Below are 25,617 nucleotides of genomic sequence, written 5' to 3'. Positions count from 1 at the left end.
AAGTCTCAATCCTCAATTAATTTAGCAAAGTTTCCATTTAAACCAGCCACCTGTTTATTGCTGATCATTTGCTTTATCCTCACAGTTGACTTTTCTAATTAGTTTCATTTTTGCTGCATTGAATGTTTGAAAGCAATTCATGTTACTCTTTATAGTTAAGAAGCCATAAGGTGTAGTATGAAAAGGTTGCTTATGACTTCAAAGCTATATGAAAATACTAATACAGAAAATACTAATCCCAACAAACTGTTGTACAAGGTATAATCCTTAAAGTTTAAAGTAAAATACAGTTCCAGATTTCAGCACATTGGTACAAATTTAACTTTAAAATGAAATTATATTGACTTAAACAAACTAAATCACACCAGTACAAGGGCACATCTGTGGTTATGATTTTTTGATTTGGGCCAATGAACTAAGAGTACACGACTGTCATCTTCAACCTTGAAAGTCTGACCTTTAGCTCCAGAAAAGCAAGACAGAGACCCCTCGACCTCAGATCTGTAAGTCTTAAACATTAAAGTATTGTCTTCACTCTGTTCTCAATCCTATATGTTTCTTTGTTAAATGAAACTGAACAGTCACAACCCTAAGGAGACAGTGAGGTCTGCAGATGCTGGAGATCAGAGTTGAGAATGTGTTGCTAGAAAAGCACAGCAGGTCAGGCAGCATCTGAGGAGCAGGAAAATCGATGCTTGGGCCGGAGCCCTTCATCAGGAATGGAAGTCACAACCCTAACCCTAATCCTAATGCAAGATCTGTATGCCTATACTTAAGCAGAGTAACATTGTAGTAGAAAGAATGTACTTTTTGATGTTATTACCCAATCCATGAAATGTTCGTTTCCCCCCTCATCCTACAAAGTAAAAATTAATAATGTTTAAAAATAGGTTAAGAAAAAATAGTATTAAAAAATGCCAACCGTTAAGAGAGTACTCTGGTGCTTGAGTACTCTCTTAAAAGTTGGCATTTTTAATACTATTTTTGCATGTGGGAGAATGCCCCAGAGAGCAAAAAGGAGGGCACCTGAGAAAGCAAGAGCTGGAATGCATGAATGAGAGCACACCCGAGCAATGCAAAGCTAACGTTTTTTTGCCTTTTCACTTAAGAAACAGAGCTTGAGAGAGAGATAAACATGCAGCTGCTTACACTCTGGGGTACATTGCTGCTCTCATTCTCTCAGCTACGCTCTCACTTTCACTCTTTGCCACATGCTCCTACTCTTGCTCTCTGGGTATTAGTAATAAATCGAGGATAATCATTAACTAGAACAATTTACCCCATATTTTCTTTTTTGGTAGATCATTTTACGAGTATAATTTTCCTTTCTCAGACATTGATCTTCATGAACTTTCATTCATTGCTTGAACATAAATTTATAAATCACTCCAGCTTTTGAACTTTGCATGGTGGCCAGGTGTGATCAACCTTAGTTGATACAATATTATGGTCGTTTATCAGTTGCACGGCTCAGATTCAAATTGCTCATAGTGCTGGAGACCACTCACAGAAATTACAGAGAGGTCTGCATTTCTGTCATACGTAGTACCCTTTCTTTGCTTCTGTTTCAAATTGCCATATCTTTAGACCTCCTAAAATCATTCTGAATGACACCCAAATAATCATGTTCCATATACTTCCATATCATTGCTTGTGTATATTCTCTGAATCCATTGCTGTAAAGCAGAAAAAATATGCAATGTCCAAGTGTAAACTTTGAGCTAACTCTAGAGTATCGATTATTTTATCTTTGTTTGTGTAATTGCTCTAATTTTGTAATATTAAAATTTTTGCTGTTTAACTCTACCCTTTTCTCTCTCATTGTGGGCAGTTGAGACACCTTGGGAATGATGAAGTGCATATTGTCTGGTCAGAGCATACAAGAGACTACAGAAGAGGAATTATTCCCACTGAATTTGGTGATGTCCTCATTGTTATTTATCCAATGAAAAATTTTATGTTCAGTATCCACATAATGAAAAAGCCTGAGGTAAGGTAATCCTACAGTGTGCTAAATTATTAAACTGAATTAGATACCAGAATATTTTGCACATTATTTTCGTGAAGTTGTTTGTAAAACTGGAATGCAAGTTATATATTTGCAGCAACAACACAAAATCAAAATCCACATGTGCTGGAAATCAAAACAGAAAATACTGGAAATACCCACAAAGTCAGGTAATATTTGTGGAGAGAAACAGGGTTAACGTTTCAGGTCAATGACCCTTCATTAGATCTAAGGAAAAGTATAAATAATATGTATTAAAATGGAAATAGGGCAGGGAGGACATGGAAGAACCAAAAAGGGAAGTTCATGAAGGAATATAGGGAAGATCAAGATTAAATGACAAAAGATTTCATGGTACACCACCAAAGGGAGTGATAGTAATACAGTAAAGATACAAAAATGTGCTCAGATTAAGTGTGAATGGCTGAATAGTGACTGTCCAAATACCCAAGGAGGGACTACAGAAAGGAGTTTTAAAAAGTGAAGAAAAATTTAAAATAAAATGTTTGCAGTAATAAGGATCTTAAATTGTTGAACTTGCTATTAAATCAACAAGTTGTTGAATATTCAAATCGGAGCAACTGTTCTTAAGCATTTGTTGAACATTGTTCGACAACTGTAGTGAGTCATGAATACAGGGGTGAGAATGGGAACAAGGTGAAGAATTGAAATGACAAGCAACAGGAATCTGGTGGCCAGGCTTCTGGATTGAATGGAGGTGTTCTACAAAGTAATCACACCATTTGTTTCATCTTCCCACTGTAGAGGAGACCACATCGTAAACAATAAATAAAACTAAAGTTGAAAGAATTACAAGTAAATCACTGTTTTACTTAGAAGAAATGTTTGGAACATGAAGAAAGGATTCTGGGTAATTGAAGATGAAGAGCAGGAAAAAAACTTGTGGCTGTAAGAGCTGGTTCTTTTTGAGGTATTTTCAGTGCTGGAACTGATTCCCTCAAATACTAAGAACAGTTTTATAAGCTGTTGCATTGTTTTGGAACTTCTGGGAAAAGAAAAATCAAACCTACAGCACTTTAAAAAGAGGAAGACAGACAAAGGCATTCACCAACACATTCCACCCTGACCTTAAATGTACCTGGATCATCTCTGACACCTTACTGGACCTCTCCATCTCCATTAATGACGACCGACTTGACACCGACATTCTTTTTACAAACCCACCGACTCCCACAGTTACCTGGATTACACCTCTTCCCACCCTACCTCCTGCAAAAATGCCATCCTATATTCCCAATTCCTCCGCCTCGCTGTATCTGCTCCCAGGAGGACCAGTTCCACCACACAACACACCAGATAACCTCCTTCTTTAGAGACTGCAATTTCCCTTTCCACGTGGTTAAAGATGCCTTCCAATGCATCTCGTCCACATCCCGCACCTCCGCCCTCAGACCCCACCCCTCCAACCGTAATAAGGATGGAAACCCCCTGATGCTCACCTTCCACCCTACCAACCCTCGCATAAACCAAATCATCCGACGACATTTCCGCCACCTCAAAACGGACCCCACCACCAGGGATATATTTCCCTCCCCACCCCTTTCCGCCTTACGCAAAGACCATTCCCTCCGTGACTACCTGGTCATGTCCACACCCCCGAACAACCCACCCTCCCATCCTGGCACCCTCCCCTGCCACCACAGGAATTGCAAAACCTGCACCTATACCTCCTCCCTCACCTCCATCCAAAGCCCCAAAGGAGCCTTCCACATCCATCAAAGTTTTACCTGCACATCCACCAATATCATTTATTGTGTCCGTTGCTCCTAATGCAGTCTCCTCTACACTGGGGAGACTGGACGCCTCCTAGCGGAGTGCTTTAGGGAACATCTCTGGGACACCCGCACCAATCAACCACACCACCCCATGGCCCAACATTTCAACTCCCCCTCCCACTCAGCCGAGGTCATGGAGGTCCTGGGCCTCCTTCACCGCTGCTCCCTCACCACCCGACGCTTGTAGGAAGAATGCCTCATCTTCCGCCTCAGAACACTTCAACCCCAGAGCATCAATGTGGACTTCACCAGTTTCCTCATTTCCCCTTCCCCCATCTCATCCCAGTTCCAAATTTCCAGCTCAGCACTGTCCCCATGACTTGTCCTACCTGCCTATCTTCCTTTCCACCTATCCACTCCACCCTCCTCTCTGACCTATCACTTTCATCCCCACCCCCATTCACCCATTGTACTCTTTGCTACCTTCCCCCACACTCCTCCCTGACCTATCATCTCCACCCCCACTCACCTACTGTACTCCATGCTACTTTCTCCCCACCCCCACCCTCCTCTCATTTATCTCTCCACCCATCAGGCACCCTGCCTCTATTCCTGATGAAGGGCTTTTGCCCGAAGCGTCGATTTTCCTGCTCCTCGGATGCTGCCTGAACTGCTGTGCTTTTCCAGCACCACTCTAATCTAGAATCTGGTTTCCAGCATCTGCAGTTCTTGTTTTTACCTAGACAAAGGCATTGGCAGAGCTGACATGAGAAGTGATTCAAATGGAGAAAGAAACCTACACTGCTGTCTGACCCAGCAGTGAATCTGCACAGCTATAGCCTCTGCTGTTTGATTTCATGTATCTCTAGATGTCAGAGTTTGTCAAAGAAAAGTTAACAAACAGCGAGATTCACAGTTAACCTTGGAGAAACCTGTGTGGGAGAGCTCAGAGCAGGGGAGCAGCTAAGTAGCTTTTTAAAGTGTAACCTCACTGTTTATTTTGTAAATCTACAATTAATGCGTAGAGTGGGTTCTTTTTTGATTATGTGTTTTATTGAGGTCTCCCGATTAAACTTTAAAAATGTAAAACATAGGCATTAAGTTAGCTTGGAGCAGTGTTTTAGAGTAGTAAGACTGTTATTTTCTGAGTCCGTAGACCTTAAGGTGCAAATATGGCTTTTAGTAGAATAATATGCTCCCCCTGTTCGATGTGGGAGTTCAGGGAAAATTTCCATGTTACTGATGATCATGTCTGCAAGAAATCTGATGGTTGCAAATCCCATTGGATTGCATGAATTGGTTGGAATGGCAGTTGGAGACAGTGAAGAATTCACAGAAGCTAGGGAGTGTGATGGATGGCAGTTGTAGGAAGGCAGAAAAACCACCGTTACAGTCAGGTAGGTGGGTTAATGCCAGGAAAGGTAGGAGAGGGTGCCAGATTGTGCAAGAGTCTCCTGTGGCTGTCCCCATCTCACACAAGTATGATGTTTTGGAAAATATAGGGGGTGAGGGACTTTCAGGAATTTAGCATTGACAGCTAGGTTTCTGGTAGCAAGACTGGCTTTGATGTAACAAGGGGTACGTCAGATTCCATTGTGATCGATTGTGATAGGGGACTCTCCAGTCAAAGACACAGACAGACGTTTCTGTGGCCAGCAGCAACAAATCAGAATGGTGTGTTGCCTCTCTCTATTGCCAGGATTAAGGATATCTCAGAAAGTGCAGAAAATTCTCAAAGGGGAGCCGGACCAGCAGGAGGTCATTATACACATTAGAACTAATGACAGAAGAAATTAAAAGGATGAGATTCTGAGGAGAGAATATAGGAAGTTAGGCAGGAATTTAAAAAGGAGGTCCTTGAAGGTAGTATTATCAGTTTACCCCTGGAGCTGAGAGCTAGTAAGCATTGATGTGGGAGGATAGAGCAGATGAATACTTGGCTTTGGAACGAGTACAGGAGAGAAGGGTTCACATTTTTAGATCATTGGGATCTCTTCTGGGGTCAAAGTGACCTGTATAAGAAGGACAGATTGCACCTGATTTAGGAAGGGACTAATATACCGACGGGGAGATTTGCTGGGGCTACTCAAGAGGATTTAAACTTGTCGGGGGAGGGAGAAATTGGAGTGGGAGTGGGATGCAGTGAGGAAAGACATCATTTTGAGACTGGCACAGGTGGGACAAGAGTAAGCCAGGGCAGGCAGGAACAAAGCAGAGAACAAAGTAGGACTAAAAAATTAAAGTGCATTTATTCCAATGCAAAATACCTAACCGGGAAGGCAGATGAACTCAGGGCATTGTTAGGAATGTGGTATTCGGAAATCATGGCTATTACAGAGGTGTGCCTCAGAGATAGACAGGACTAGCAGCTTTAATGTTCCAAATGCAATAAGAAGGATAGAAAGGGGGCAAGAGAGGAGGGGAGTGGTGTTTTTGATTTAGGTTAACATTATGGTTGTGCTTAGGTAGAATAATCCTGGGAATACGTCCAGGGAAGTTATTTGTGTGGAACTGAGTATGAAGAAAGGGATGATCACCTTATTGGGATTGTACTACAGACCTTCCAGTAGTCAGCAGGAAATTGAGAAACAAATTTGTAAAGACATCTCAGTTATTTGTAAGAATAATAGGGTGGTTACGGTAGGGGATTTTAACGTTCCAAACATAGACTGAGACTGCCATAGTGTTAAAGACTTGGATGGAGAGGAATTACATCCAATTCCAGCTTCTCCCCCTCAAACTGCAGGGTGAATTTTGTCGTGATGTGGTCACTGCCCCCTAGGGGTTTCTTCATCTTAAGCTCCTTAATCAAGTCGGCTTCATTACACATTTTCAAATCCAGTACAGTTCCCACATGGGCTCTACCAGAAGCTGCTCCAAAAAAACCCATCTTGCGCAGAGCCTGATTTTTTTTAATCCACCTGCATATTAATCTTCACCATGATTATTGTAATATTACTTTTATTACATGCCTTTACTATCTCCTAATTTATTTCTGTCCCACATTCTGAATACTACAAAGAGGCTTGTACTCAAATCCCTGATTTTATTTCCCTTTTCTGTTCCTCAACTCTACCCACACAGATTCTATGCCTTCCGACTATATATCAGAATATAGATATTCTTGGTATCAATTTAATTTTGTTTCTTACTATCAAGGTGACCCTGTCCCCTCTGCCCATCTGCATGTCCTTACGATAGAATGTGTATTGTAGAATTGGATATTTAATTCCCAGCCCTGATTTCCTCCGTGATAGCCACAACATTGTACCTGCCAGTTTCAATTTGTGCTACAAGCATATTTAACCTTGTTTCATATACTGTGTGCATTTATGTACAACACCCTCAATCCTGCATTGATTGTCTTCCCTCTCATAGTTGTCCCCTTAATAACTGTGTCTGAAGTTAGATCCTGACCCTTCCATACTTTCTGTCCTATTACTTGTTTTGGAACCTTTGACAACCTCTGCTGAGGCCTCCGCCCCCTCCTTTAATTTGTCCTTGTAACTGAGACCTCGCCCCTCCCCACACCCCACTTGTAGACCTGGGTTATGTTCCCGCTGAAGAGGAAACAAGGCATAGTTGCAGCTTGTGTGAAGTCATGTACATAAAATTTACAAAAAGCAACTTAATATGAGTCACGGTTCAATAAGACTTTTGATAGATTTCAAAAGATCACTCAATAGTAATTCTATAGTGGAATATATCATGGACTTTAATAGACTTTTATATGCAATTGCAGAAATTAAATTTGGGAATTCTTTGTTCTGTGGTTTCTGTCAAATTTTTGGATTAAGCTACTGTGTCATAAATGGGCAAGCTCCTGCTTTTAACTGGAGTTGGGTTCTCAAATCAAAACACTACTGATTTGGAAACAGTTACAGCAGTGATCTTATAGTGGAACAAAGAGAAACTCCTGGGCATTTTTATGACGTATATTGATGTTTTATGGGGACATACTGCACAACTTGGACAATTTGTAACAGTCAAAATCAAAGGGGCATTTAAGATTATAAGTCAATCTTCAGGTACTTTTAAATATACTGGCTTAGATATGAATCTGAATGGGCTTGAATGAACAGTTATATCTAGAACTAGGTAAATTGAGCAAGATAATTACAGAAAGATGATCTTCCAACTGAAGAAGAAACAAATCATTAATATGGATGATTGGATAGTTAAACTGGCTGTTTACTCAAACCAGATCTGGCATATTGAAACTTAGATGGTGAAACACACTGCAATTGAAGTGCTGAGGGCAAATAGAATATTAAAGCATTTAAATTTGCAGAAACGTATATTCTAATTTCAAGCCCTGGGTGACCCAAAAGACATGAAATCGATCTTTTTATCAAACAAAGAACTGTGGGTGCTGAAGATCTGAAACAAAAACAAAAATTGTTAGAAAATCTCAGCAAGTCTGGAAACATCTTTGAAGAGAAAACAGAGTTAACATTTCTAGTCTGGTGATCCTTCTTCAGAACGAGAAAGAGAAAGTGGAAAGTATCCTTAGGCCTGACAAAGGTTAAGGTTAAATACTTTGAAATAATTTGCATATAAGGCATGCTCATAAGAATTTGTAGTAGTTCACTGTAGGATAATGCATATTCTACAAAGACTTTGATTGAAAAAGGATTAAGGGTAGACCTTGCTTACATAAAATAAATATTAAGAGGCAAAAGGATCAGCAAGATAAAATGAATCTTGACACCAGTCACTAAATTGTCAGAATTAATTACAGACAGGAAGCCTGCCTTGAATAAATTATTGAAGGTATGGAAGAGAGACATTTTGTGATGGGTTATATCAAATATGAAAAGACAGTTCTCTTCAATTTGTTTTGTAATTGTTTGAGTATCTTACAATGCTTTTTGAAAGCAATAAGATGAATCTGTGATGGCATGTTCATTATATTGCTAGATATATATATATAATATATATATATCTAGCAATATAATATATATTTTTAAAAAGTGAAGGATATTGTTTAATTAAGCACCTTGAACATTTATGAAGAGAGCCAGTTGGGATAATGGGTGATCGATAGAAGGCTAACGTGTAATGCTATAAATAAACCCATTTCAAGAAATTGGCACCTGATTTTGTACTTTTCCATCAGGCTTAAAATCCATTTAATAGTTGGAGGTTGACTGAGAGTGATCAGGGAATTACAAAAGGAATAGGCCCTTTAGAATGCTAAAAATTTTCACATCGCACTGGAGGTGGCAGAAATTACAAGAGGTGATCCATCGAATATGAAAGCAGCTGAGGTGAAAGGTGATATCAAGGGGAGTCCTACTGGGGAGGGAGGGAAAGGAAGGGAGCAGTAGTACTTGAACAAGATCAGGCACACTGGGAAGGAATCCATAGGCTTTTTATTCTTTCATGAAGCATGAATATCCATAACTGGGTCAGAATTTGTTATCATTGAGAAAGTGGTTGTTGGCCTCCTTGACATTCTGTATTTGGTACAGGGAGATCTACAGTGCCATTAGGGAGGGAATTCCAGAATTTGACCCTGCAACACTGAAGGAACATGATATATTTTCAGGTTAGGATGGTGAGTGGCTTGGAGGGAGTTTGCAGATAATGGTGATAGTGTTCCCATGTATCTGGAGCCCTTGTTCTTCTCGACAGTAATGGTAAAGGCCTTGGAAGGTGCTGTCTAAGGAACCTTAGTGAATTTCTATTAAAGTTGAAGAGAAAGGAAGACACCTTGGAAGCTAGGATGTCAGTAAGTGTAGTCAAGGTAAATGTAGGAGTCCATGGAATCGTAAACTCAAAAATGAAGACTGAGAAGTAGGTTAAAAGGTCGGCACAAGGGCTGAAGGGCCTCTACTGTGCTGTACTGTTCTATGTTCTAAGGGATGGAAGAGTCTGAGATATATCAATTGCAAAGAAAGTCAGTGAATGTTTAGAAATTCTTTCATGGTTTGTGAGCATGGCTTGCTTATTTTGTTTCTCCCTGAAGGTAGTGGTGAGCTGCCCTCTAAACTGCTGAAGTCGCTGATGTAAATACATCTCTACAGTTCTGCTAGTAAAGAGTTTGAGGATTTTGGCCCAGTGACAGTGAAGAAACAGTGCTAAAGTTCCAAGCAGGATGGTGTGTGGCTTGGAGTGGGACTTGCAGGTGGTCATCTTCCTATGCTTCTCTTGGCCTTCTGTTGGCACATGATGTATGTATGGAAAACATTGTCAAAGTAGCCTTTTTTGAGCTGCTGCAATGCATCATGTGTTTTGTACATACAGCTGGTGGTAGATTGGTTCCCAGTCCTGTTTTGTCCTGAATGGTGCAAATTTCTTGGGTGTTGTTAGAGCTGTCCTCTTTCAGACAAGTAAACAGAATCTCATCACATTCCTCACTTGTACCTTATAGATGATGGGCTTTGAAGAGTCAGGAGCTATGTTGGTTACTGCAGATTTCCCAGCTTCCTGATCTATATTGGTTGGATTTTTTTCTAGTCCAGGATACAAGAAGGAAGCAGCAACAATGTAGTCATCCCTGTACTAGAAAGAGAGATGAGGGAGATGTATGTATTAAGAATACTTCAAGGAAATTCTACATATCCTGCAAAAGGCAGCCATATTAGAACCTGAAGGGACTCGCAGCAAGTATTTTTTTTGGAGGAAGTGAATGGAGTTGAAAGACAAATTGTTCTATCTGAAAACAGTAGGGAGGCAGTGATAATGCCACTGCACCAGCAATCCAGGGGACCAGGCTAATACTCTTGGCACATTATTAGAAAGCAAATGTTGAAATGGTAACTAAAAGCCAGCGTAATGATGACAGTGAAACTCTTGTTGATTTATGATCAAACTTCATCTGGTTCAGTAATGCACATTAGGGAAGGAAATCTGTCGGCCCTGCCTGATCTGACCTTCCACAATGTCTGCAAAAGTCGCCCAGCAAACCTCTCCGCTATGTCAACCTGCTACAAAACCTAAGAAAAAGAGCGAAACCATTTGGATAACTTAGCATTGACCTAGGCACTCAGCTGGCAACCCTGCAAAGTCCTCTGGACTAACATCTGTTTGTTTGTGCCAGTGCTGAGAATGTTACCTAGGTGCTAACAATTTTCTATTTCCCAATGATATTACATTATTACATATTGTTGCCTGACATTGACACTCTGGAATACATTATCCTTTGAAAGTAACTTGTGATTTATTGTTCTCAGTCGTCTCAGTTGCTGGTTCTGGCAGTATTGTTGGAAAGGTTTTAAGGAGCATATTAAAAGCAGTGGGGTGAGGTTTAGGGAGGGAATTCGAGCTTGAAACCAAGGTAGCTGAAAGCACTGCCAATAATGGTAGACCAAGTAACATTAGGGATGCTCAAACCAGTAGAGTTAATTGAGTGCAGAAATCCACAAGAACTGGTGAAATATAGAGATGGAGAAGGGTGAAGTACATTCCACTCAAATGGCCAATAGAAGCAATTGACTTAAATTAGATCCTATTATCATTTTTCAGTCACTTTTTTAACATTTCTTTCTATTGAAGTGAAGTAAATTTATTTTTAAACTGAATGCAGAAATCTTGTGTAACTTAATTGCAGTGATAGGAAATAACTCATTTGGTAAAACTGAACCAAATAACCTTCTTTTGAACAGATACCATTTTTTGGCCCACTCTTTGATGGTGCTATTGTGGATGGGAAAGTTCTACCAAATCTAGTCCGAGCTACAGCAATCAATGCAAGTCGAGCACTAAAATCACTAATTCCACTGTATCAAAATTTGTATCCTTTTTGAAAAATGTCTGCCTTTTCCTTTTGTTAAAATGTCGTTAGAAGTTTCAGAAAACCTCTTAAGATGGAATTACAATTGCAAGATATTTTCCTTTTTAATGCCTCCGCTAGTGTTTGGGAGAAGAATCCACACATTCAGTTTGGTATTTTTGTGGGGGGGTTGAAGGTAAGTTGCACAAATACATTAGCAAGATGCCTCTACAAGAAAGAAAGGTAATTATTTATCTTCTATAACAAAGTTTGTGCGAAGATTTGTAGCTTGGGTGCTCGTTGTTGTGGTTCTGTTCGCCGAGCTGGGAATTTGTGTTGCAGATGTTTCGTCCCCTGTCTAGGTGACATCCTCAGTGCTTGGGAGCCTCCTGTGAAGCCCTTCTGTGATGTTTCCTCCGGCATTTATAGTGGTTTGAATCTGTCGCTTCCGGTTGTCAGTTCTAGCTGTCCGTTGCAGTAGCCGGTATATTGGGTCCAGATCGATGTGCTTATTGATTGAATCTGTGGATGAGTGCCATGCCTCTAGCTGTTTTCTGTTTGGCTTGTCCTATAATGGTAGTGTTGTCCCAGTCAAATTCATGTTGCTTGTCATCTGCGTGTGTAGCTGCTAAGAATAGGTGGTCGTGTCGTTTCGTGGCTAGTTAGTGTTCATGGATGCGGATCATTAGCTGTCTTCCTGTTTGTCCTATGTGGTGTTTTGTGCAGTCCTTGCGTGGGATTTTGTATACTACATTGGTTTTGGTCATGCTGGATATCGGGTCCTTCGTTCTGGTGAGTTGTTGTCTGAGAGTGGCTGTTGGTTTGTGTGCTGTTATGAGTCCTAGTGGTCGCAGTGCTGCAATATACCAGAACTGCAAAAAGAGGAAGAAGAACACCTATACAATGTATTCGCCAAAAACGGATACCCGCGCAATTTCATCAACAGATGCCTAAGGGAAAGACAACAGAACGAGGACATGCCACAACCCAAGGGACTAGCCACACTACCATACACATCAAGAGCATTTCCGAACTGACAGCCAGACTACTGCGACCACTAGGACACATAACAGCGCACAAACCAACAGCCACTCTCAGACAACAACTCACCAGAACGAAGGACCCGATACCCAGCATGAGCAAAACCAATGTAGTGTACAAAATCCCATGCAAGGACTGCACAAAACACTACATAGGACAAACAGGAAGAAAGCTAATGATCCGCATCCATGAACACCAACTAGCCACGAAACGACACGACCAGCTATCCTTAGCAGCCACACACGCAGATGACAAGCAACATGAATTCGACTGGTACAACACTACTATTATAGGACAAGCCAAACAGAGAACAGCCAGAGAATTCCTAGAGGCATGGCACTCATCCACAGATCCAATCAATAAGCACATCGATCTGGACCCAATATACCGGCTACTGCAACGGACAGCTGGAACTGACAACCGGAAGCGACAGATTCAAACCACTACAAATGCCGGAGGAAAGGTCACAGAAGCACTTCACAGGAAGCTCCCAAGCACTGAGGATGTCACCTAGACAGGGGACGAAACATCTGCAACACAAATTCCCAGCTCGGCGTACAGAACCACAACATCTTCTATAACAAACATAGAGGAACCTTCTGAACGTATAATTGTTGAAAACTAACTTAGTCTATGATGTAATCTGATAAAGTTGAAAATTTACAAACGTCTTAGAGGATTTGAGATGCAGAAAAATTATATAGTTATATCAAGATGTCAAGTCTTTCTGAATCCACATTTAGTATTTATTATGCTGCATCTTTTTAAAACATTGTATGTAAGTGTAATGAATAGAAGATCTGCTTTGCTTCATGACGGAAGAGACTATATATTTTGGTATTATGTTAATATTTAGTATGTCAGTTTTTCGATCACTTTAAAATTAAGTACACAAATTCTAGATAATGAGCCAGATCTGCCTAATAAATAGTTCTTGTCTTAAAACGAGCGTTCTTAGCAAGGCTCCCATTTAGTAAATCTTTGCTTCAGTCATTAACCAGCTGGGAGCATGATTACTCATTTCATTTCTAAGCTTCATATTATAGACACTATAAATTCAGTGTAACCTCAGAAATCAAAGTTTGTATTTAAAATCAGATTTTGTTTGGAACAGATTTTACAGGTGAAGTAAATCATTACTCTTTTTGCTGTGTTTGACTTTCACTTCTACCACTTAAATTTCTTATGAAATGCAATTTGTTTGTAGCTTGAACTTTATAATCTGCCTGTTAGAGAACAGGAGGATGAAGGCATTTTTGACTATTTCCAGCAGCATATCACCAATGTGACAGTTTGTTTATTCAATCCAGGTTCAATTACTGTTCAAAATTTCTGATTTTGTCAGAACTGGAAAAACTTAGAGTGAGTGAACACTCGAGTAACATGAGGAGAAAGGGGGACAGAACAAAAGCAAAAGACTTAATGGGGTAGAAGGCAGGGAAGGTTAAATGATTAAAAGGCTGACATGTCTGGGTAAAAGCAGTGGTTTTAATGGGGAAAGTAACGAAATGAGATGAGTTGAGGGATTGTGAATGGGAATCACAAAATGATCGTCATCAGTTGCTGTCACAAACAGAGACTATGGTCTGAAATTGCTGAACTCTGTCCAGAAGATTGTAAAGTACCAAAGAAAATGGGCTACAGTTGCTCAAACTTCACGAGTGTTGTTGGATGTAAGAACCTTAGGTTAGAGTGGGAGTGGAACAGAAAATTAAAATAAAGATCAGCGAAGCTTAGAGTCTTATTGGGTGATTGAATTTGTAACTCAAAGTGCTCACCTGATTTTGTGTTTGGTCTCCACAATTTAGAGCAGACTGAGTCATGAGCAGTAAATATATTGTATCATACATTAACAGTTCAAAAATAGTTATTGTAACTGGAAGATGTTTTCAGATCATGAGTGGTGGGGAGGGAGAACATAAGATGACAGGTGTATCTCCTACACTTGCATGGGAGGGTTCCATGGAAAAAAGAGCAAATAAGTGAGGAGTGGAGCAAGATGTCGCAGAAGGATTAGTCAAAATGCTAAGAGACAAGGCAAAAGCAGTGTATTTGGTGAAAGCAGAAGCTGAGCTGTTGAATGTATGGGCTGGTGGATTAAAGGTGAGGATAAGCGGAACCCTGTCATGGCTCTAAGGGATGATATGGGGAGGAAGGATCAAAGCAAAAATGGAAGAAATGTAATGGACAATCCTTTCAACTATGGTGAACAGTCATCCCCAGTTAAAGAAAAAGACAAGACATCAAAAGCATTATCAGGGTCAGCAGTCGTGTCAAAACACGTGATGGAAAATGTATTACAATCCTTAAAGAAAGAGGGATATGGGGAAAATTGTCTTCTTCAAGATATTGATGAACAGCCTAACCCCAGGAATGGATGCATAGAAGTTGAGAAAGGGCAGGGTCTAAAATGACCAATGAAAATTGGGATCAGAGTTGGAGCTTTCCAGTTTGGGACAGCAACAGAAAATGAGACAATTCAGTTATGTACCTATCTGTTCACAAGTTCTATAGTTATTGCTACTACTTCTATTTGTCTTAAGAAACTGTGTACGTATACCCAAAACCAAAATTATGGTGGAACAAAGCAGGTGGAAGTCATTGATATCCAGTGCATTTTTATATTACTGTTCAGTGATAGCACTCGTCGAGCCTAAAGTCAAGTAGAAATGCTTCAAAATTGAAATGTTAAATTTCATATTAAACATTGACATTTTAACTTCAATTGATAGCATTATGTTATCAGCATCTTGTTAATACAACCTGCAGATTCAATTGCAGTTAGCTCATAGGTGAACTTCAAGTAGTTATAATCTTGAAATAATTAAGTTTAACACTTTCACAGCATTTCTAGAAAGCAAGAATCAGTATTTTCATCTAATAATTTGTGTGTAATTCAGTTCCATTTCATTTTAGTAGTTGATGAACGTTTTACAAATGGGTGCTGACATGTTGCATTGATCAAGATACTATAAATACATTTTCTCATGCAGACTGAACAGCTAACTGCGACACTCACTGAAGTGTGCAAATTCTATAGGTATCAGTTAGATTTTTTACACCACATTTCTAAAATGACACAAAATGTATTTGAAGCACAGATAAATACGACTTTAGCCAAAAACATTGATTTCACTTCTGAAGGATGTTCTCTATCAGTGTCTGAATTTAAAGAACTTAAGATTGATTTGTATTCTGGTTATGCTGTATAGCTCTTCTTACACTGTGCAGAAATATTTTTTACTTTGTATAAAGTCTCTAATAAAATAATGTTCTGATTTATGCCAAAAGCCAGAGTTGGCTAGTCAAATTCAGCCCTTGGTCAAAGGATAATAAAATTCCTGTAGTTTGGAAAGAGACTATTCGGCCTATTGACCCAACATCCAAAAAGCATCCCATCCAGACCCAGTCTCTCACCCTATCCCTGTAACCCCACATTTACCATGGTTAACCCACTTCAGGAAACATCCCTTGACACTACAGTCAATTTAGCCTGGTCATTACTATCTGACCTGCACAGATGCTCCCTGACCTGTTGATGGTAAGGTTTCCTTCTACCTACCTAACCTGCCAACATCCCGCAGGCTCCCTGCTGCGCTGCTGACAACCATTGTTTCATTGGCAACAAATGTCACATGGCTTCTTTTCTGTCACCCCCAGCAGGTCAGGCATCCTGCCAGCACCCAGGAAGTAGAAGAGGTGCCCGTCAATGAGCCGAGGGTTGAGTTATTTAAATTTTTTGATTGTTTTGTCCTGATGAAAGCACTTTTGTGAGCCTTTTTCTCCCTTGTGAACAATTTATTGGCTTGATAATTTATAGTTGTGATGCATTACTAAGGTCAAGAGAACTAGAACAAGAAGTAAAAGATCAAAGCAAGGAACAAGAACTTGCATAACCTTTTTTTGTTCCTTATTTGTAATGCAAATTAGATTGTTTTGTATTTATTCAAAGTATGAATTAAAGTCTAGTGAGGTAAATCACCAGAGAATATGATAGCTAAAAGCATAATTTCTGCTTATCTTAGATTATCCTTGAGAAAACTAGAAATAACAACAGAAAATATGAATTGCACAGTATAGCAATGAACTTTTAACAGAGAAAGGTAAGTCAGAGCAGCCATTACCATTCAGTAGAACAATATCATTGGAGACCACTTACCAAACAAGTCGGTGATTTAAAAATGAGATCCAGCAATTCCACTCACTGAATCTTTTTTCTGTAATCCTGCATTTTTCCTACAAATATTTTCTCGGTTCCTATTTTGGGTAATGATGCAAATTTAACAATAATTGTCTATGAGTCAGTATGTTCAAAATCCGAATCAGTCAGATATATTTTTCTGATGTTAGTTTGTCTGCAAAGCATCTAAACCTGAGCCCTGCAATTAGCATCCAATCTGTCTTTGAAACAGTTTCAGTATTCATTTACTCTGTTTAACGCCTTGATTATTTAAAATACCTCTAATAAATCTCTTCTAATATCTACTCAATAGACAACAGCCTAAGTTTTTCATGGAATCTTACTGTGCAGAAGGAGGCCATTTAGCCCATTGTCTCTGTACTGGCTCCCTAGAGCAACCCAGCTAGTCCCATTCTCCACTCAAATTTCTGTAACCTTCTAAATTCATCACTTCCAAATATATACCCAGTTCTCTTCTCAAACCTCCTGTAGAATTCACCTCCACCACTTGCCTAGGCAGTGCATTCCAATCCTAACAACTGTGAGTAAAGATTTTTATCCTAATCTCATACCTAGCTCTCTTGCTAGCAGTCTTGAAATTGTGACCACTTAGTTACTGGCATGAAAACTAGTGGAAACAGAATATCCTCCTTTATCCTGTCAAAATTGTTTATAATTTTGAACACCTCAGAAAGGTCACCTCTTAATTATAAAATCCCTACAGTGTGGAAGCAGGCCATTCAGCCCATCAAGTCCACGTTGACTTTCTGAAGAGCATACCAACCAGGCTCCATTCCAACCCTATTCCTGCAATCCTGAATTTGCCATGGCTAATCCACTTAGCCTGCGCATCCCTGGACACTCTGGCAATTTAGAATAACCCATCCGTCTAATCTTTGGGCTAGGGGAGGAAACCAGCACAGGGAGAATGTGCAAACTCCACACAGACAGTCACCCAAGGGTGGAATTGAACCTGGACCTCTGGCACTTCGAGGCAGTCGACTAACCACTGAGCCACCATGCTGCCCATTTTGAACATACTGCTTGATCAGCTTTTCTTAATCTTCTCTGCTCCAAGATGAGTAAACCCAAAACTTCTGCTTTATTGTACCCTAACCTTCTATTTATAAAACTCAGGATCTCAAATGCTGCACTAATTGCTTTCTTAACCTCTGAAATACCTCCGGTCTCTCTCTGCCATCACTTTAAAACATAAATAAAGCTGATGTTGTCTCTCCTCATTCTTCCTACCAAAATGTATCCATCACTTTTTTGCATTGACTTTCATCTGCTGTCACAACCTTGTTTGTGCCTTTTGGGCAATCAGCCTCTGTAAACCATGTTCAAGACATTAATATGCATCAGAATCACTAGTACTCCCTCGTAATTCTGGAGAATCCAATGTGTATATCTCTCCAAAAGCTGCCACTTTTGCAATACTTTTGTCAATCCTTCAACTAATCTTGTATCCATACTGCTCCCTCCTTTTTGTAATTTTGCAAAATGAGCCAGTGCTTTTTAAAAATTCATAGACATATCATCACCTGTACTGTCCTCATCCATCTTCTCCATTATCTCATCATGAAAAATACCACATTAATCAAACTCAGATTGATCTTTTTAAAAAGTCTATTGATTTTCCTTGATTAGTCCATGCTTATCCAAGTTGAATTGACCTGCTTCACTCAGAAAAGATGTGTAAGCAGGTATTACATTTCCCTACCAGTGGGTTTTTATGATTAAAATTAACCTCCAATTATGAAAATGTTAATTTATAAATGGTGCAGTGTGTTACTACTCATTTCCTACCCAGCAGGAACAGTTGACAATCAACCACGAAGCTTTCAATTTTCTGGATTTTTATTTTGAAGTTTTACTTTTGCATGTCACTGGCTCATGAAGTGTAAACTCTTAGCTTCAATTGTAAATCCACTTGAGAGAAGGTTTCATATTTTCTCTCACTATATCATAATTTATGAGGAGGAGATGCATTTTAAAAGTCTTGAAATTAAAGATTTCAATAAATATTCTGCTATTGGAATATTGTTCAATTGTTGTGTCATTATAGCATTACTATAGTTAAGGGATCAATTTCGCTCAGTTGGCTGGACAGCTGGTTTGTGATGTAGATTAACAGGAACTTCATGTTAAACCACCATCAGTTGCCCCTCTCTTTAATGAGAGAGCAACCCTCTGGTCTGGTAAAATAATGGCAACTTTACTTTTCCTTTTACTGTAGTTTAGTGAAAGGATCAGGCACCCAACCATCTTCAGCTCAATAATATCTTGTTCAATCAAAAAATAGTTTTGAATAGAAAATGGTAACTGAGGGTCTCACCCCTTTTTGGATTCTGTACCTCTGTTTTTTATAATGTAAATTATTTAATTTTAGTAACTTTTATTTGCCACGCCACATTTGTTAGTTCCCATCTGGTTATACTGATTGTGAAAAGTCAATATTGTTAAACACATCCACAGACAAGTGACACAATGCACAGAGGGTATGTGAAGTGGGATTTTTACAGGGAAGCCATTGCTCCTGATTTTGTGTGATAAAGTGTCAATGATTGAGGGGTTGGCATATGGTTCAATGTGATAAGGAGCTTGAGTCAGCGCCTTTCTCAGCCTTAATTCAGCTCTGTTCAGACAATAAAACCTAGCTGTTTAGTATTATTTCAGTGAGTTCTACCTTGTGGAAATAGAGTTTGAGTATTCATAATCATAGCTTTACAAACTGTATAGCAGTTAGAGGAGACCTTACGCTAATTTAGTTATAGATTACACCGACCAACTGAAGAAGTTGGATCTGATTTGCAGTTCTAATTTATTGAAGCCTTTTAAGTGAATTTGGATAAAAGAAAAATGTAATTACAGCCAAATTGTAACTTTTGTCTTCAAATATTTAGAACTGAAATCTTTCAAATCAAGACTGAGCAATTGTTACTTTCTTAAAATTGTGTTTTGACTAATGTATCGTGTACAATATTGAGTTCTTTTATTCTAACCATTCTATATTTGGAAGTTAATTTTACAAAGATTCAAGCAGCCTTTCATTTAATACAATGATCTGTATTTTTAAAATTTGAATATTAATGTTTCATTGAATACAGTACCTCATTTCTTTTAATACATGTGTTGCATTCTTTAAATCCATGGAACCATAGAAACATAACCGCACAGAAAAAGGCAATTTCAGCCCATCGTGTTTGTGCTAACTGTATAAACTAGCCACCCCTTCTAACCTCACTTTTTAGCACCTGGTCCATAACCCTGCAGTTACAGCACTTCAGGTGCAGATCCAGATTTCTTTGAAATAAGTTGAGAGTTTCTGCCTCAACCAGCAAATTCCAGTTATCCACCACCCTCTCAGTGAAAATGGTTTCCTACATGTCTTCTCTAATCCTTTATCAGTCAACTTAAATCTGTGCACTCAAAAATTGATTTTCTGCTAGGGGAAACATTTTCTCTATCCACTGTTCAAGCACTTCAGCGTTTTGTACACCTCAATTAAGTCACCCCTCACCATCCTTTGCTTGAAGGAAAACAATCTTAATGTATCCAGTATTCCCTGAGCTGCAATTTTCAAGCTCTGACAGTAAATTTCTTGTGAATTCTTGTAAGTCTTCTCGTACTGTCTCTGGAGCAATTGTCCTTCCTGCAATGTGGTGACCAGGATTGTATACAGAATTCCAACTGTGGACTAGCTGATGTCTTGTATAGTTCCAGCATTAAATTCCTGCTTTTGTATTCAGTGCTTTGCCAAATGAAAGAAAGCATCAAGTAAACCTTCATTATCACATTTTATTTACCTGTCTTGCCACCTTCAACAACATGGACTCCATGGTCTCTCACTTCCTGTACCCCTCTCAATGCCATCTGTTTATTGTGTATTCCTTTACTTTGGAGATCCTTCCCAAATACATAATTTCAGACTTTTCCAGAATGTGGTAATTTCATTATATGAATTGTATCAGTAATCATACTGCTTGTTTGGTACATTATGTCTGAATATAAATATATATTCCTGGGTCAAAAATCAGAAAGAGCAAGACGTGTTATAATTTCTAACGTATACAGTATCAAAGGGATTTCACAGGCTGGACTATGAGATGCCTCCTCCCTTGTAGAATGGACAAGAAATAGGGCACATAGTTACCTTGCTTTTAAGACTGATGAGAATTTTATTTTTCCTCACAGAAGGTTAATAATATGTGAAATTCACTTCACAGAAGCTAGCAGAATCTGGATCACAGAAATTATTCAGAGCTGAGTTCAGGATACTTCTGATGGAATAGGGATCAAGTTTTATGGTTTGGACAGGAAAGTAGACTTTGGACCACAACCACATCTGCCAAGATCTTATTCAATTGTAGAGCAGGCTGAAAGGGACAAATGGCCTCCCACCCCTGTATGTTCCTGTGATCTCCATAAAGACTGGTGACATGTAAAGCAGAAGTTGAATAAACAGTTATTAACTGAAAGGAGGCCACACAACAAAATGTTAAGTTTTAAAACTTTACTATATTGAATGACTAAACCAAAACACCACTGCTTACTAAATACAAGTTTATTTTCATTGGAATTTTAAAATATAAATTACGTACAGAATGTGCCTCTTTATATTTTTCATGACAGCCGAAAGCCATAACTTAATTATGTTATTCATTCTATTCCTACACTCAAAGTTTTCTTGGACATTCTTCCTCTAGCTCTACCGAGATGAACTTCCCAGCCTTGTTTTAACTCCTCATGAGCTTGGTCTTCAGTCTGAAGATTGTGAATGATGGAGTCAGCATTTTCTTTGCTAATGTGCAAGTCTAGCTCAGCCAGATCAGCAAGGCAGTCTTTGTGTGGAGCCACAGGAGATGGGGGTGATACTAAACACGTATTTTGCATCAGTATTTACTGTGGAAAAGGATATGGAAGATATAGAATGTTGGGAAAAAATGGTGACATCTTGAAAAATGTCCATATTTCAGAGGAGGAAGTACTGGATGTCTTGAAACGCATAAAAGTTGATAAATCCCCAGGACCTGATCAGGTATACCCTAGAACTCTGTGGGAAGCAAGGGAAGTGATTGCTTGACCTCTTGCTGAGATATTTGTACCATCGATAGTCACAGGTGAGGTGCCAGAAGACTGGAGATCGGCTAACGTGGTGCCACTGTTTAAGAAGGGTGGTAAGGACAAGCCAGGGAACTATAGACCAGTGAGTTTGAAGGTGGTGGTGGACAAGTTGTTGGCAGGAATCCTGAGGGACAGGATGTACATGTATTGGAAAGGCGAGAACTGATTAGAGATTGCCAACATTGCTTTGTGCATGGGAAATCATGTCTCACAAACTTGATTGAGTTTTTTGAAGAAGTAACAAAGAGGATTGATGAGGGCAGAATGGTGGATGTGATCTATATGGACTTCAGTAAGGCATTCGACAAGGTTCCCCATGGGAGACTGGTTAGCAAGGGGAGATCTCATGGAATACAGGGAGAACTAGCCATTTGGACACAGAACTGGCTCAAAGGGAGAAGACAGAGAGTGGTGGTGGAGGGTTGTTTTTCAGACTGGGGGCCTATGACCAGTGGAGTGCCACAAGGATCAGTGCTGGATCCACTACTTTTCTTCGTTTATAGAAATAATTTGGATGTGAGCATAATAGGTACTGTTAGTAAGTTTGCAGATGACACCAAAATTGGAGGTGTAGTGAATAGCAAAGAAGGTTACCCTCCTCACATTACAGTGGGGTCTTGAAGATATGGTTCTGGATTAGTGGTGCTGAAAGAGCACAGCAGTACAGGCAGCATCCAAGGAGCAGCAAAATCGACGTTTCGGGCAAAAGCCCTTCATCAGGAATAAAGGCAGAGAGCCTTAAGCGTGGAGAGATAAGCTAGAGGAGTGTGGGGGTGGGGAGAAAGTAGCATAGAGTACAATGGGTGAGTGGGGGAGGGGATGAAGGTGATAGGTCAGGGAGGAGAGGGTGCAGTGGATAGGTGGAAAAGGAGATAGGCAGGTAGGACAAGTACGGACAAGTCATGGGGACAGTGCTGAGCTGGAAGTTTAGAACTACGGTGAGGTGGGGGAAGGGGAAATGAGGAAACTGTTGAAGTCCACATTGATGCCCTGGGGTTGAAGTGTTCCGAGGCGTAAGATGAGGCATTCTTCCTCCAGGTGTCTGGTGGTGAGGGAGCATCGGTGAAGGAGGCCCAGGACCTCCATGTCCTCGGCAGAGTGGGAGGGGGAGTTGAAATGTTGGGCCACGGGGCGGTGGGGTTGATTGGTGCGGGTGTCCCGGAGATGTTCCCTAAAGCACTCTGCTAGGAAGCGCCCAGTCTCTCCAATTTAGAGGAGATTGCATCGGGAGCAACGGGTACAATAAATGATATTAGTGGATGTGCAGGTAAAACTTTGATGGATGTGGAAGGCTCCTTTAGGGCCTTGGATAGAAGTGAGGGAGGAGGTGTGGGCGCTGGTTTTACAGTTCCTGCGGTGGCAGGGGAAGGTGTCAGGATGGGAGGGTGGGTTGTAGGGGGGCGGGGACCTGACCAGGTAGTCACAGAGGGCACGGTCTTTGCGGAAGGCGGAAAGGGGTGGGGAGGGAAATATATCCCTGGTGGTGGGGTCTTTTTGGAGGTGGCGGAAATGTCGGCGGATGATTTGGTTTATGCAAAGGTTGGTAGGTTGGAAGGTGAGCACCAGGGGCGTTCTGTCCTTGTTACGGTTGGAGGGGTGGGGTCTGAGGACGGAGGTGAGTTGGAGGGCATCTTTAATCACGTGGGAAGGGAAATTGCGGTCTCTAAAGAAGGAGGCCATCTGGTGTGTTCTCTGGTGGAATTGGTCCTCCTGGGAGCAGATACGGCAGAGTAATTGGGAATACGGGATGGCATTTTTGCAAGATGTAGGGTGGGAAGAGGTGGAATCCAGGTAGCTGTGGGAGTCGGTGGGTTTGTAAAAAATGTCAGTGTCAAGTCGGTCGTCATTAATGGAGATGGAGAGGTCCAGGAAGGGGAGGGAGATGTCAGGGATGGTCCAGGTAAACTTGAGGTCAGGGTGCAATGTGTTGGTGAAGTTGATGAATTGCTTCACCTCCTCGCGGGAGCAGGAGGTGGCACCAATGCAGTCATCAATGTAGCGGAGGAAGAGGTGGGGAGTGGTGCCAGTGTAATTACGGAAGATCAACTGTTCTACGTAGCCGCCAAAGAGACAGGCATAGCTGGGGCCCATACGTGTGCTCATGGCTACCCCTTTGGTCTGGAGGAAGTGGGAGGATTCGAAGGAGAAATTGTTACGGGTGAGGACCAGTTCGGCCAAATGAATGAGAGTGTCGGTGAAAGGGTACTGTTGGGGACGTCTGGAGAGGAAAAAACGGTGGGCTTGGAGGCCCTGGTCATGGCAGATGGAGGTGTAGAGAGATTGGATATCCATGGTGAAGATGAGGCGTTGGGGGCCGGGAAAACAGAAGTCTAGGAGGAGGTGGAGGGCGTGGGTGGTGTCTCAAACGTATGTGGGGAGTTCCTGGACTAGGGGGGATAGGACAGTGTCGAGGTAGGTAGAGATGAGTTCAGTGGGACAGGAGCATGCTGAGACAATGGGTCGGCCAGGTTGGTCAGGCTTGTGGATCTTGGGAAGGAGGTAGAACCGGGCAGTGCGGGATTCCCGGACGATAGAGGTTGGAAGCTGTGGGTGGGAGATCTCCTGAGTTGATGAGGTTCTGTATGGTCTGGCGATGATGGTTTGGTGATGGGGGTTGGGGTCATGGTCGAGGGGGTAGTAGGAAGAGTTGTCCTCGTTGGCGTTTGGCTTCAGTGGTGTAGAGGTCAGTGCGCCAGACTACCACTGCACCCCCTTTATCCGCTGGCTTAATGGTGAGGCTGGGATTGGAGCAGAGGGATTGGAGGGCTGCATGTTGTGAGGGTGAGAGGTTGGAGTGGGGGAGGGGGGTAGACAGGTTGAGGCGGTTAATGTCCCGGCGGCAGTTGGAAATGGAGAGGTCGAGGGCAGGTAACAGGCCAGTGCGGGGTGTCCAGGTGGATGCAGTGTGTTGGAGGTCGGCGAAGGGGTCCTCGGAAGGTGGACGGGAATCCTGATTGTGAAAGTAAGCTCGGAGGCAGAGGCAACGGAAGAATTGTTCGACGTCACGGCGTGTATTAAATTCATTGCGTGGATGGAGGGGGATGAAGGTGAGTACTTTGCTGAGGACTGATCGTTAGTCCTCAGTGAGGGGGAGGTGGGCTGAGAAGTGGCAGTTGGAATTTAATTTAGATAATGTGAAGTGCTGCATTTTGGGAAAGCAAGTCTTAGCAGGACTTATACACTTAATGGTAAGGTCCTCTGGAGTGTTGCTGAACAAAGAGACCTTGGAGTGCAGGTTCATAGCTCCTTGAAAGTGGAGTCGCAGGTAGTTCGGATAGTGAAGGCGGCGTTTGGTATATGCTTTCTTTTATTGGTCAGTGTATTGAGTACAGGAGTTGGGAGGTCATGTTGCTTCTGTACAGGACATTGGTTAGGCCACTGTTGGAATATTGCATGCAATTCTGGTCTCCTTCCTATCGGAAAGATGTTGTGAAATTTGAGAGTTCAGAAAAGATTTATAAGGATGTTGCCAGGGTTGGAGGATTTGAGCTACAGGGAGAGGTTGAACAGGCTGGGGCTGTTTTCCCTGGAACATCGAAGGCTGAGGGGTGACTTTATAGAAGTTTACAAAATCATGAGGGGCATGGATAGGTTCCCTGGGGTGGTGGAGTCCACAACCAGAGGGCATGGGTTTAGGATGAGAGGGGAAAGATATAAAATGACCTAAGGAGCCACTTTTTCTTGCAGAGGGTGGTATGTGTATGGAATGAGTTGCCAGAGGAAGTGGTGGAGGCTGGAACAGTTGCAACATTAAAAAGGCATCAGGATGGGTATATGAATAGGAAGAGTTTGGAGGGATATGGGCCAG

The 25,617-nt window shown here is 41.1% G+C and overlaps 1 protein-coding gene across 14 annotated transcripts in view; it reads left to right on the top strand.

Annotated features, from left to right (window-relative positions):
- The window catches only part of ralgapa1 (Ral GTPase activating protein catalytic subunit alpha 1), a 312,978-nt gene that overhangs the window by 238,355 nt on the left and 49,006 nt on the right, over positions 1–25,617 (top strand). For all 14 annotated transcript variants that reach the window (XM_072568885.1, XM_072568887.1, XM_072568892.1 and 11 more), the window contains 2 exons: positions 1,832–1,990; positions 11,355–11,482. In XM_072568885.1, coding sequence (XP_072424986.1) covers positions 1,832–1,990; positions 11,355–11,482 — 287 coding nt within the window. The remainder of the gene's footprint in view (positions 1–1,831; positions 1,991–11,354; positions 11,483–25,617) is intronic.

This window comes from Chiloscyllium punctatum, chromosome 4 (genome assembly GCF_047496795.1).
Source record: "Chiloscyllium punctatum isolate Juve2018m chromosome 4, sChiPun1.3, whole genome shotgun sequence".
NCBI lineage: Eukaryota > Metazoa > Chordata > Chondrichthyes > Orectolobiformes > Hemiscylliidae > Chiloscyllium > Chiloscyllium punctatum.
This window is presented reverse-complemented; position numbering and strand designations above follow the sequence as displayed.